This window comes from Pseudonaja textilis, chromosome 10 (assembly GCF_049901715.1).
Source record: "Pseudonaja textilis isolate UNSWEBS1 chromosome 10, rPseTex1.2, whole genome shotgun sequence".
Lineage (NCBI taxonomy): Eukaryota > Metazoa > Chordata > Lepidosauria > Squamata > Elapidae > Pseudonaja > Pseudonaja textilis.
This window is the reverse complement of record NC_141999.1, coordinates 23,613,208-23,625,557: the sequence shown is the minus strand read 5'-3', so window position 1 is coordinate 23,625,557 and position 12,350 is coordinate 23,613,208. Positions and strand designations below refer to the sequence as shown.

The window sequence follows — 12,350 nt, the reverse complement described above, 5'->3', positions numbered from 1 at the left end:
GGCCCCACCCACCCTGCTCCTCCCTCCTAGGAGTTTCCACGTGGCCTGTTTCGGATGTAAGTAAGTGCAAGGTCCATGTGGAGGCTCCGGGTGGGTGAAAAACGGTCCTTCCGGATGTTCCACAAGTCTGGAAACGGGCCTGTTTCCTGTTTCCAGAGGCCCTCGGGAGCCTGGTGGAGGCCATTTTCGCCCTCCCAGAGGCCCGAGGGAAGCCTCCGGACTCTGGGGAAGGCAAAAAATGCCCCTCCCTGAAGATCCAGTAGGCCACGCCCACCATGGGCATGCCCACCCAGCAACCGGGCAGCGATCCAGTTGCTGCAATTGTTGAATCCCACCCCTGGCTATAACCCAAAGACCTGGACTACACAGGAGGCCACGGCTCAGTAGATCCAGTAGATCCTTTCAAGGTATCTCCCAGGGATTTCCCCCCAACCATCACTCACTTGAGGGTCTCGCCTGACATCTGCAGGTTGTAATTGCGCTCCGGCTCAGGAAGGCTGTGGAAATCCAACAAACATGGGTGCAGGTGTTTGTTGTCATCCCGGACCTGAGATGAAACAATGGTGGATCAGGGGAAACCTCGTTTACAATTTCATCGAGTGGCGGAAAAGGATCTGACATTCTCCAGGCTAGGATTCCCTATTCCGCAAATGACAGGAAAGATAAAGTTCGCATCCCTTGTGCGACATCATTGCGAGGTGCCCGGCTTCACGGTGGCTTGTTAAAGACGCCGAAGGCTACACAATCTTTCTTGTTTCCACACAAGGAAAGGCATGGCAACCTCCGTGAATATAATGTAAAGTGTAAAGGTAAAAAGTAAAGGTTCCCCTCGCGCATACGTGCTAGTTGTTTCTGACTCTAGGGGGCAGTGCTCATCTCCATTACAAAGCCAAAGAGCCAGCGCTGTCCGAAGACGTCTCCATGGTCATGTGGCCGGCATGACTAAACGCCAAAGGTGCCCGGAACGCTGTTCCCTTCCCCCCTCAGTGGTCCCTATTTTTCTACTTGCATTTTTTATACGCTTTTGAACTGCTAGGTTGGCAGAAGCTGCTGGGACAAGGAACGGGAGTTCACTCCATGATGCGGCGCTAGGGATTCAAACCACTGAACTGCTGACCTTTCCGATCGACAAGCTCAGTGTCCTAGCCATTGAGCCATCGCGTCCCTTCTATTTAAAGTGTATAGAGTAATAAACGCAGTAGCGTATAACACTATGAAAATAATAGTTGTTAATTATGACGTACAACACTATGTAGACAAAAGAGACTATACTGCATGCGTCAATTCATCAAATATTTCTATGGTCTTTTTAGAGGTGCCAACAGAAAGGGAAGTGGGAGCAGCGGGAAACTTGCATTCCATAAATGTTTTCAAAGATAGTTTCTAGGTGACCAAAGTTTCTGCCATGCAAAATTCTAACTGGAGAGCATGATTGATGACTCTGGGCTATGGATGTGTCCCATTGGAGGATACGAATTATGATACACCCAGGGGAAACCAGGGTCAAGGGTGACAATGAATGTTGTGTCTCAGAGTCGGCTACACCCAGGTAGCACCGGCATGTTTACTCCTAATAAATCTTCTTTAAGTTTTGCAAGTTCGGCTGGAGACTCAGGATTTAAATGGGGGTAACTGCTGGAGCCCCGATAGCATGACTATGAGAATCACAGTTATAACCAGGATTGTATACTGTGATGTATATTTTTTTAAGGACTTGATATAACCAGTACAGAGGTGTTGCAAAATTGAAAATGTGTTGAATAATAATGGAAAATGTACAATAATATTTTTTTTAAAAAAGGAAAGGCACGGCAACCTCCAACCTCTGGTTCCCGGAGAGCAGAACTCACCGGCCCATAAATCCATCCCTGCTCGATGCGAGTGAGTGCCCACAATTCGTGGATATTCTCTGCCAGTTTCTCCCGGATCTTCTCAAGGTGCGGAGGCAAGACGATCTGCAGGGATTTTTTTTTAAAAAAAAGGAAAAAGGAGGAGAACAAGGCTATTAAAAGGTGCTTTTTAGTAGCAGACTGCTTACTAGAGGTAGTCCTCGACTTACAACTTACAGCTGATGCAGTGACCATTCAAAGTTATAACGGCAGGGAAAAAAGTGACGTATGACCATTTTTTCCACACTTATGACTGTTGCAATATCCCCATGGTCATGCGATCAAAATTCAGCCGCTTGGTAACTGACTCGTATTTATGACGGTTTCCGTGTCCCGGGGGGGGGGTCACGTGAACCCCTTTTGCGAATCTTCTGATGAGCAAAATCCACGGGGAAGCCCGATTCACTTAACAGCCGGGCTACGGACTTAACAATGGTGGTGATTTACTTAACAGCAGGAAAGGTCGTAAAATGGGACAAAACTCAATTAATCAATGCTAACCCCCAGCGACAGAAATTTGGGGCTCAACTATGGTTGTAAGTTGATCTGTAATCAGATCTCAGCTTTGTTTAAACTATAGTATTACCCCCATTCTTCTCCCCCCCCCCGTTTCAATCATACATGCTGTATACATATTAATGCAAGTCTGTTTGATTAGGTTGGTTGATTATCAATCCATCAATCAGAAGAATGAATTTATTTCTGTAGCTGCAGGAGGGAAGGAGGGTGGAAGGAAGGAAGGAGGGAGGGAAGAAGGCGGGAACAGGGAGAAAGGAAGGAGGGAGGGAAGAGGGAGGGAGGAGGAGGAAGGAAGAGGAAGAGGGAGGAGGGGGAGGGGAGAGAGGAAGGAGGGAGGGAAGGAGGGAGAGGAAGGAAGGGAGGTGGAAGGGAGGAGAAGGGAAGAGGGAAGGAAGGAGGAGAGGAAAGGGGAGGGGAAGAGGTAGGAAGGAAGGAGGAGGGAGAGGAGGGAGGAAGGAAGAAGAAGGAAGGGAGGGAAAAGGGAGGGAAGGAAGGAGGGAGGGAGGAAGAAAGGAAGAGGGAGGGAGGAGGGAGGAGAGAGGAGGGAGGAGGGGAGGGGAGAGAGGAAGGAGGGACAGAAGAGAGGAGGAAGGAAGGAGGGAGGAGAGAGGAGAAAGGAAGGAAGGATGGAAGTGGTAGGAAGGAAGGAGGAGAGGGGAGAGGGAGGGAGGAAGGAAGGAAGAAGGAAGGGAAGGAAGAGGGAGGGAGGAAGGAAGGAGGGAGGGAGGATGGGGGGAAGGAGGAAGGAAGGAAAATGTGAAAGTACCCACGGGTCCTGCCAGCCATCCCACTCAGAACCTATTTTACTCTACGGGCCGTAAAATTGCTGCTTTCCCACATGCGGTTTTCAGGTTCTCTGCCCAAGGAAGCCCGGATGTCCCTACCTGGACAGTATCCACGGGGTAAGGGATGAAGGACGTGTGGGACAAGGACTGGGTCGGGCCCAGGAGGTTCCGGAAGCCATTGATGTCGTGCTTGTACTCCTTGATGGGCTCCACGCGCATCTTCTCACGGGGAAGGACACCCTCGTAGCAGGGAGCGTAGCCCGGAGGTGGCAGGAATTTGAACTCTCCGTGGCGACCCCCCAGGAGGAACCGCACCCTGGCAGGAAGGGAGAGCAGGAAACCCTGTAGGAGCTTGTTCATTAACGGGATATATGTTGGCACTTCCGAGTGGTGCGGCGGCCTAGAGGTGGAGCTCTCCCTTCACACACTATGCATCTTTGCACAAGCGCACACGACTCCCTCCTCACGCGCCACGCATCTGTGCATGCCATTCCCCCCTCACCTGTAGCATGTCCCCGCGCAGGCACGCACATCTTCTACACACCCTCCCCTCCGCCCCTGCGTGCCAGATACCCAACAATCAGCTGCCGGGTGGTGGCATTCATGCACATGCGCAGTGAGGCTCTTCCGGACGACCTCTCCCCCGTGCCGGGGGAAATGGCTCCGCGTGCCACTTCCGGCACGCGTGGCATAGGTTCGCCAACACGGAATCTAGGAATTTAAGGAATGCCTTATTTTTCCCCACACTCGCTTTTTCTGGCAGCTAAACAGACCGAAGGAGTATCCATTTAGTTGACGCCCTACTGCGGGGTCGAGCTTACTTGATGCCCGCCGAGAAGCTAATCACGGGGAAGAATAGCCCATCCAGGTTGAAGTTCTCAAACATGCCCTGCACCGGGAAGCCGTTGATGCGGAAAGAGATGCTGGGCACACTCAAATCCAGGCAGCAGCTCACCACGTCGTCCGCCCCTAGCATGTGCTGCCCGGGGGACGCCACGGCCCGAGCCACGCGGCCTACACCGAGCGGAAAGGAGACAAAGAGGGAAATTACTCCAAGAAGAACATGGTTGAAGAGCCCAAGGCGAGAAAGCGAGGTGGGCTTTAAGCACGGGTGTCAAACTGGATTATCTTCGCAGGTTGGATCAGCGTTTTAGTTCTCCTCTGTGGGCCAGGGATGGGGGTGGGTGGGCGGGCGGGATGGGTCCCTCCTGCAGCAACCTGAGTTGCCACGGGCGAAACAAATAAACCTGCTGGCCAAAACAGGGCATGAGGGGGTCTGCGTGCAGACTCCCTGCTACTCATTTTCAGCCCCCATGGCATCCTGCAGCACTCTGCCATTTTCGGGCCGTATTTGGGCCTGTTTGTCGTTTTCAACCTGTTTTGGGGCCGTATTTTGGGCCTGTTTTGGGCCTGTTTTTTGGCTGTTTTTGACCTGTTTTGGGGCCTGTTTTTGACCTTTTTCGGGGCCTGTTTTTGGCCTGTTTCTGGGCCTGTTTTGGGCCATGTTTTACCTGTTTTGGGCCATTTTTGACCTGTTTTTTGGCCATTTTTGACCTATTTTGGGGCCTGTTTTTGGCCATTTTTGACCTTTTGGGGGGCCTGTTTTTTGCCCATTTTTAACCTGTTTCTGGCCTGTTTTTGACCTGTTTCTGGGCCCTGTTTTTGGCCTGTTTTGACCTGTTTCTGGGCCTGTTTTTGGCCATTTTTGACCTGTTTCTGGGCATGTTTTTGACCTGTTTCTGGGCCTGTTTTTGACCTGTTTCTGGGCCTGCTTTGGCCATTTTTGGCCTGTTTCTGGGCCTGTTTTTGGCCATTTTTGACCTGTTTTTTGGCCATTTTTGACCTATTTCGGGTCCTGTTTTTGGCCGTTTTTGACCTGTTTTGGGGCCATACTTTAGGCTTGTTTGGGGCCATTTTTGACCCATTTTAGGGCCTGTTCCAGGCCTATTTTTTGGCCATTTTCCGGACTTTCTTCAGTCCATCTTTCAGCCTGGTTTTCAGCCCACTTTCGGCCGGCATTGCACTGCAGGAGGCCATGGAGGGTGAAAAATGAGGTGTGGGGATTTAGCTGCCAGAGGCACCCCAGTCCGCTCCTTTGATAGTTCTAGACCAGCCCCGCAGGCCAGATTTAAGCACTCCATGGGCTGGATCTACACCTGACTTTCAGTTTGACGCCCCTGGCCTCTCCCCTAGAGGTTTCAATCCATTTGCCCCAAGCGAACCAGCCACGGATTCAATCAAACTCACCTGACCACAGGTGGAGACCATCAAAGCCAAAAGAATAAAGGTCATCCCCAACGCCGTTGCCGCCCCAGCCTTCTCCACCCCCTGGGTAGGGGCTATAGCCTTCGGCCATGGCCCAGCCGACCCGCAAATGCGTGGCCTGGGCGGTCACAAAAGGCTCCACCACGTCCACAATCATCTCATAATACCACTTCTTGTACTGGGTGGTTCCTTCGTGGGTACCCAGAAAGATGTTGGGGCGCATGCTGCAAGCGGAAGAGAAGACAGGGAGAAGGAAGGATCAGTACGGGACAATCGAGAACACAGGGAAGAAGAATCCTGGCCTTAGCCAAAAAGCGAAGCAGGATTCTTGTCATTTATTTTATTTATTACATTCCTAGGATGGCCCTCTCCCCTACAAGGTGACCCTGGGTGCTTACATAGCATAAAAGCAGGTGAAAAATAATTCCATCAATCAATCAGAATAGAGTTGGAAGGGACCTTGGAGGTCTTCTAGTCCAGCCCCCTCCTCAAGCACAAGACCCTGTACTAGGAATCGCCAACCTGCAGCTCCGGAGCCGCATGTGGCTCTTTCATCCCTCTGGTGCGGCTCCCTGTCGCTCAAAATATGTGTCACAACTGCCAATGTGCTACACCTGCTGGCACATGATTTATTGAGCTTTTCAACCCCACCCAGTAAGTTTTGTGGCTCCTAATGTTTTCTTTTCTGTGGGAAACGGAACCAAATGGCTCTTTGAGTGTTCAAGGTTGCCAACCTCTGCCCTAAACCGTATCAGACAAGTGGCTGTCTAGTCTCTTTTTAAAAACCTCCAGTGATGGAGCACCCACAACTTCTGGTGGCAAGCAAATGAAAAGGTGAAAAAGCAAACCGACATTAAACTGACATTATTTTTTAAAAAAACTGTGTTCAAACCACGCCTGCAAGAGCCGAGAGACGGATGGGACAGGAATGAAATCATCTTCTCCTAGGATCAAATTAGATCCAATCAGCAGAGGAATGGGAGGACATTGGTTGTAGGCTTGTAGGATGGGGATTTCTTTCACTGGGGGGAAACAATCCCAAAGCACCTTTGGGACAACCATGACCATGGATGACTGAGAAATCTCTACAGACTTCACCCACCCTTCTGGTCTTCCATTAAAGATCTTAAGATCTGGCTTTGCTGGTTGGCCTGGGGTCTGGAGGGCGGGTGGGGGTGCCATCCTGGAGGTGGTTACTAGATTAAATGCAAGGGTCCACCTCAATTCCAATGTGTATCCCAATCGATCCTCTTTGACGCCAGCTAAACCCCGGAAGACCCACTGCAGAGGGACATCAAAGAGGGCCAAGCGGCTACCTGGTGACATGATTGATAAGCTTCGTTTGCAACAGAAGATCTCTCCCCGGCAGCAAGTTTTCGGTGATCAGGTTTTGATTGGAGCGGACGGCCACGCCATTGCAGACACACAGAGAGCAGAGAACATCCAGCACCTGCCAAAGGAAGAAGGGAAGAGCCACCGTTGTGTTGTGTTGTGTGGGTTGTGTGGGAATGGATTATGCTGGGGTAGGTTGGGTTGGATGGGTTGGGTTGAGTTGCATGGGTTTGGAAAGGTTGGATTGGGTTACATTGGGATGGGTTGGGTTGGATGGGTTGGGATGAATTGGATGGGTTTGGATAGGTTGGGTTGGGTTACACTGAGATGGGTTGTGTGGTGTTGGATGGGTTGGGATGGGTTGTGTTGGGATAAGTTGGGTTGGTTGGGTTGAGTTGGGTTGGGTTGGAATAGGTTGTGTTGGGTTACACTGGGATGGGTTGTGTTGTGTTGGATGGGTTGGGATGGGTTGTGTTGGGATAAGTTGGGTTGGATGGGTTGAGTTGGGTTGGGTTGGATGGGTTGGGATAGGTTGGGTTCGGTTGGGATGGGTTGGACTGGAATAGATTGGAATGAGTTGGGTTGGGATAGATTGGGGTGGAGTGTGTTGGGATGGGTTGGAGTGAGATCAGTTGGGTTGGGTTGCGTTGGGAAGGGTTGGGATGGGATGGGATGCTGGCTCAGGGATTCTGGAAGTCCACAGGTCTTCAAGCTTCCCCCACCTGTATCCAGCCCCTTCTAAAGAGGGCGTTGCTTGCCATAAAATGTAGGTACACCAGAAGAAAACCACAAGCACAGGTCAAGCTCACCGCAACTCACCTTGTGGTTGCGTCCATGTTTGTCCAGGAGGGAGATGATGGATTTGATGTGGTTTTCCTGGATGATATTCAGCACTTCTGGACTTTCAATGAGGACACAATACAATACCTCCAAAATGCCTGAAGAATGAGATTAAGGAGTCTGTTTTCACACTTTGCTTGGCAACAATCCCCTGCCGTTTTCCTAGTTAATTAAGATTAATTAAGTTCTTCTTTTCATGGCGAGAAAGCGTGGCTCAAAATGGCTGCCAACGGCATTCTGCGAATCCAGAAAAAAAATCACGAACGCAGGTCGTCCTCGGTTTACGACCGCAACCGAGTCGAAAACTTCCATTGCTCAGCAAAACAGCCATGCGGTGAGTGGTGCCCCATTTTACGATTTTGCCTGCTACCGTTGTTAAGTGAATCGCTGCCGTTGTTAAGTTAGGAACACGGCCGTTAAGTGAAATCCCAACAATCGGGGTCCTCATTTGACTGACCTCGGAAGGACGGAAGGCTGAGTCCAACTTTGAGCCAGTCAGGATCGAACTGCTGGCAGTTGGCAGAGCTAGCCTGCAATCCTGCATTCTCACCGCGGCGCCACCCACGGCTCTTGAATTGGAACCAAACTTGCCACGCCCCCTCTGCTCACCAGAGGATGCCTCCAATCGGTCCAGTTTGCTGACCAGCCAGTCCAGATTGTTGGAAAACAGGGCGCAGTTGGAACGGTTCCCACGAATCAGCGAGGCTACATGGCAGGAAAGCAAGATGGGGGTTAGGCCCTCCTCAGTTCATCTTCACGACGACGCTAAGTCATTTGTCTGTCATTTAGCTTATTCCCCGAGGTACCGGCATAGCATTTCTCCATCTTGGCAACTTGGCAGTGCATGGACTTCCAACTCCCAGAATTCCCCAGTCAGCGTGAGGTAGGGTGGGGGTTGACTGTCCTACCAGCACTGAAGATGTTACCTAGTTGGGTCATGCAACGTCTGCAAGCAAATCTCAGAGATCGCCAAGGATTCCACAGTCCTCCCCCGCTCCCTCCTCCAATAACCCCCACTCCCTTCTAGCACTGATGACGTTACCTAGTAGGGTCAGGAAAACATCTGTAAGCAAATCACGAAGGTCAGAGAGCGCCAAGGATCCCACAGTCCTCATCTTCCTCCTCCTCCTCCCCTCCCCAAGAAACCCCACTCTCTTCTAGCACTGATGACATTACCTAGCTGGGTCGTGAAACGTCTGCAAGAAAACCAAGCTCAGAGAGCACCAAGGACCCCACAATCCTCTTCCTCCCTCTCCTCAAATCTCATTCCCTTCTAGCACTGATGACATTACCTAGCTGGGTCGTGAAATGTCTGCAAGAAAACCAAGCTCAGCGAGCACCAAGGACCCCACAATCCTCTTCCTCCCTCTCCTCAAATCTCATTCCTTCTAGCACTGATGACATTACCTAGCTGGGTCGTGAAATGTCTGCAAGAAAACCAAGCTCAGCGAGCACCAAGGACCCCACAATCCTCTTCCTCCCTCTCCTCAAATCTCATTCCCTTCTAGCACTGATGACATTACCTAGCTGGGTCGTGAAATGTCTGCAAGAAAACCAAGCTCAGCGAGCACCAAGGACCCCACAATCCTCTTCCTCCCTCTCCTCAAATCTCATTCCCTTCTAGCACTGATGACATTACCTAGCTGGGTCGTGAAACGTCTGCAAGAAAACCAAGCTCAGCGAGCACCAAGGACCCCACAATCCTCTTCCTCCCTCTCCTCAAATCTCATTCCCTTCTAGCACTGATGACATTACCTAGCTGGGTCGTGAAACGTCTGCAAGAAAACCACCAAGCTCAGAGCGGCAGCAAGGACTCCAATGAAACGGTTCTGCTTTCTGCACCCACAACCACCTGTTTTTTTTTTTTCTAGGTTAGGCACCCAACAGACCCCTCCTCCTGGGGATCTCACAAAGCTAATGTCGGAGACGGGGGGGCTTTGTCAAGCTAGCAAGTAAACCCTGAGTGATCTGTAGGTCCCCTGCTTGCTCCCCGCCCAGAGATTCCAACAACCTCCGGGATTGCGTTTCTGTTCAAAACAGGGTGGCCGGTTTGGGATCCCGTTCTCGACTCGACGCACCCAATAGTTCGTAAAGTAGGTTCACAATCTCCTTCCAAGACTCAGCCGCGTCCTCTCCGGCAAACTCGGCAAAGTGGGCAGCCGTACTGTACACGTTGAGGCGGTCGATGCAGTTCAGGACGAGGGTGATCATACCCTGAAAAACAGCAGAGACACCCCCCAACACACACACACTTAAGGTCAAATGGTTTCCCCCTCTGACTGACCTGCCTTAACTTTGCATTTGACAGGCAGTGAGGGACCTGGCGTGGTAGGATGTGGTGACTTCAACCGTACAATATTGTATTCCTTTAAGCAATAAAGGATAAATACAATATTGTATTGTATTCCTTTATTGGTTTGCTACCAAACTGCCTTCCATGGAGGACCTGTATCCTGCACGAGTCAAAAAGAGGGCTGTGGAAATATCTACAGACCCCTCACATCCTGGACATAAACTGTTTCAACTCCTTCCCTCAAAACGAGGCTATAGAGCACCGCACACCAGAACAACGAGACACAAGAACAGTTTTTTCCCGAAAGCCATCACTCTGCTAAACAAATAATTCCCTCAACACCGTCAAACTATTTTCTAAGATTGTATTACTATTCTTCTTCAAATCCTTCCTGTTTCTCCTTTTACTTATGACTATAATATTGTTCCTTGTATCTTTATGATTTACATTGTTTTATTTAGCTTCCTAGTATGATTTGATTGCTTATTTAATACCCTATAACTATCGCTAAGTGTTGTAATCTTATGATTCTTGATGAAGGTATTTTTTTCCTTTATGTACACTGAGAGCATTTGCACCAAGTTAAATTCCCCCCAAATACTGGAATGCTGCTATCATGTCCCCAATAGTCTTCCTTTTCTCTAGACTACTCTGCATCCTACATAGTGGTCTACAGCAGGGGTCTCCAACCTTGGCAACTTCAAACTTTGCTGGCTGAGGAACTCTGGGAGTTGAAGTCCACAAATCTTCAAGCTTTGCTGGCTGAGGAACTCTGGGAGTTGAAGTCCACAAGTCTTCAAGCTTTGCTGGCTGAGGAGCTCTGGGAGTTGAAGTCCACAAGTCTTCAAGCTTTGCTGGCTGAGGAACTCAGGGAGTTGAAGTCCACAAGTCTTCAAGCTTTGCTGGCTGAGGAACTCAGGGAGTTGAAGTCCACAAATCTTCAAGCTTTGCTGGCTGAGGAATTCTGGGAGTTGAAGTCCACAAATCTTCAAGCTTTGCTGGCTGAGGAACTCTGGGAGTTGAAGTCCGCAAATCTTCAAGCTTTGCTGGTTGAGGAATTCTGGGAGTTGAAGTCCACAAATCTTCAAGCTTTGCTGGCTGAGGAATTCTGGGAGTTGAAGTCCACAAGCCTTAAAGTTGCTAAGGTTGGAGACCCCTGGTCTTTAGGATGCCCAATCTGTGTTCTACTCACCCTGAGGTCAGTAACGACTTGCTTACCTCCTCCTGGAAGAGGTTCTGCCTGTTCTTCAGGGACCGGAGCTTGGTCTGCTTCTCTTCATGCTGGAGTTCTTCCTCGGGGTGCTGGAAGTAGTTGATGAGATCCTGCAAGCTGAGAATCACCCCTTCAATGGGAAGAGTCACCGGCGTGCTGGACTTGGTCTTCCCCAGCAAGGTGTCCAGGCCTCTGGAAGACGGAGAAAAGCAGGAGTCAAAAAGGTTTCACAACTGCCCCCCCCACAAGAAGCTAGTCCCTGGTGATATCCGGGGGGGGAATAGGACCTGCACAAGGCTCACTTGATGAACTGGTTGTAAAGGCCCGAAGTGTTGTAGATCATCCGCGCCGCTTGGGACTGCTCTTGCTGGCAGCGGGTGAGCGAGAGGGCATCGTCCATATGCCCTTCCTGATGCAAGATGGCCTGTGGAGGAGCAGAGATGCGTTAAGGGAAGCTCGTGGAATCCTAAGCCCAGAAGGGATCTTGAAGGTCTTCTAGACCAGCCCTCCCTCCAACCCCTGGGCCGCAGCCTACTACTGGGCCTTGAGCCGTTCAGAACTGGGGCGCAGAAGCGGCAGGCGAGTATCTGAGCACATATCCCCAGCAGTGTGAGCCACAGCCAAACACGCTCATGTGTGCGCAAGCGGCGAGCGCGCGGGCCTGCTGCTCGTACTAATGGAGCCGGCTCTCAAACACGACAAACCCTCTGTAGTTAAATCGATGGTTCCCGTATTAGGAGTGCCAACAACCCCAGCAAAAAGTTTCTTTCGAACTGTGGGGTTGGCAAGAGCTGGAGCAAAGGACGGGAGCTCACCCCATCCAGTGGCAGCAACAGGTCTCGAACATGAGCCTGCTGATCATCAGCCCAGCTTTTTACCCTCATGTACCCGTTCTGATCCAGCTCCCCAAACACAACGAACCATCTGAAGTTAAACCGATGATTCCTTTATTAGGAGCGCCAGCACCCTCGGCAAAATGTTTCCCTCTCACACACAGCAGGCGAACAAGTCCGTCCAGCAGGGAGATGAGTAGTAGTCTGCCACATCAATTCATCTCCGCCCCCTGCCTTTTATCCCCAGAGCTAGGGCGGGGATAAAGCAGCGGTGGCTCTTCCGTCCCAAGGACCGGCCCATAGATTTCCACTGCTCTCCTCTCCTCTCCCCTCTGCGCATCCGTGCATCAGGCACCAGACCCAGCTGTTCCTCCTCTTTCT

At 50.8% G+C, this 12,350-nt stretch overlaps 1 protein-coding gene across 17 annotated transcripts in view; it reads right to left on the bottom strand.

Moving 5' to 3' along the window:
- Positions 1–12,350, bottom strand: part of RYR1 (ryanodine receptor 1) — a 140,519-nt gene that overhangs the window by 95,889 nt on the left and 32,280 nt on the right. For all 17 annotated transcript variants that reach the window (XM_087939288.1, XM_087939279.1, XM_087939287.1 and 14 more), the window contains exons 12-22: positions 11,439–11,560; positions 11,142–11,328; positions 9,709–9,844; positions 8,240–8,335; positions 7,610–7,728; positions 6,775–6,908; positions 5,441–5,682; positions 4,015–4,207; positions 3,293–3,509; positions 1,851–1,955; positions 444–547 (exon numbers count right to left, since the gene is read on the bottom strand). In XM_087939288.1, the coding sequence (XP_087795414.1) occupies positions 444–547; positions 1,851–1,955; positions 3,293–3,509; positions 4,015–4,207; positions 5,441–5,682; positions 6,775–6,908; positions 7,610–7,728; positions 8,240–8,335; positions 9,709–9,844; positions 11,142–11,328; positions 11,439–11,560 (1,655 nt within the window). The remainder of the gene's footprint in view (positions 1–443; positions 548–1,850; positions 1,956–3,292; positions 3,510–4,014; positions 4,208–5,440; positions 5,683–6,774; positions 6,909–7,609; positions 7,729–8,239; positions 8,336–9,708; positions 9,845–11,141; positions 11,329–11,438; positions 11,561–12,350) is intronic.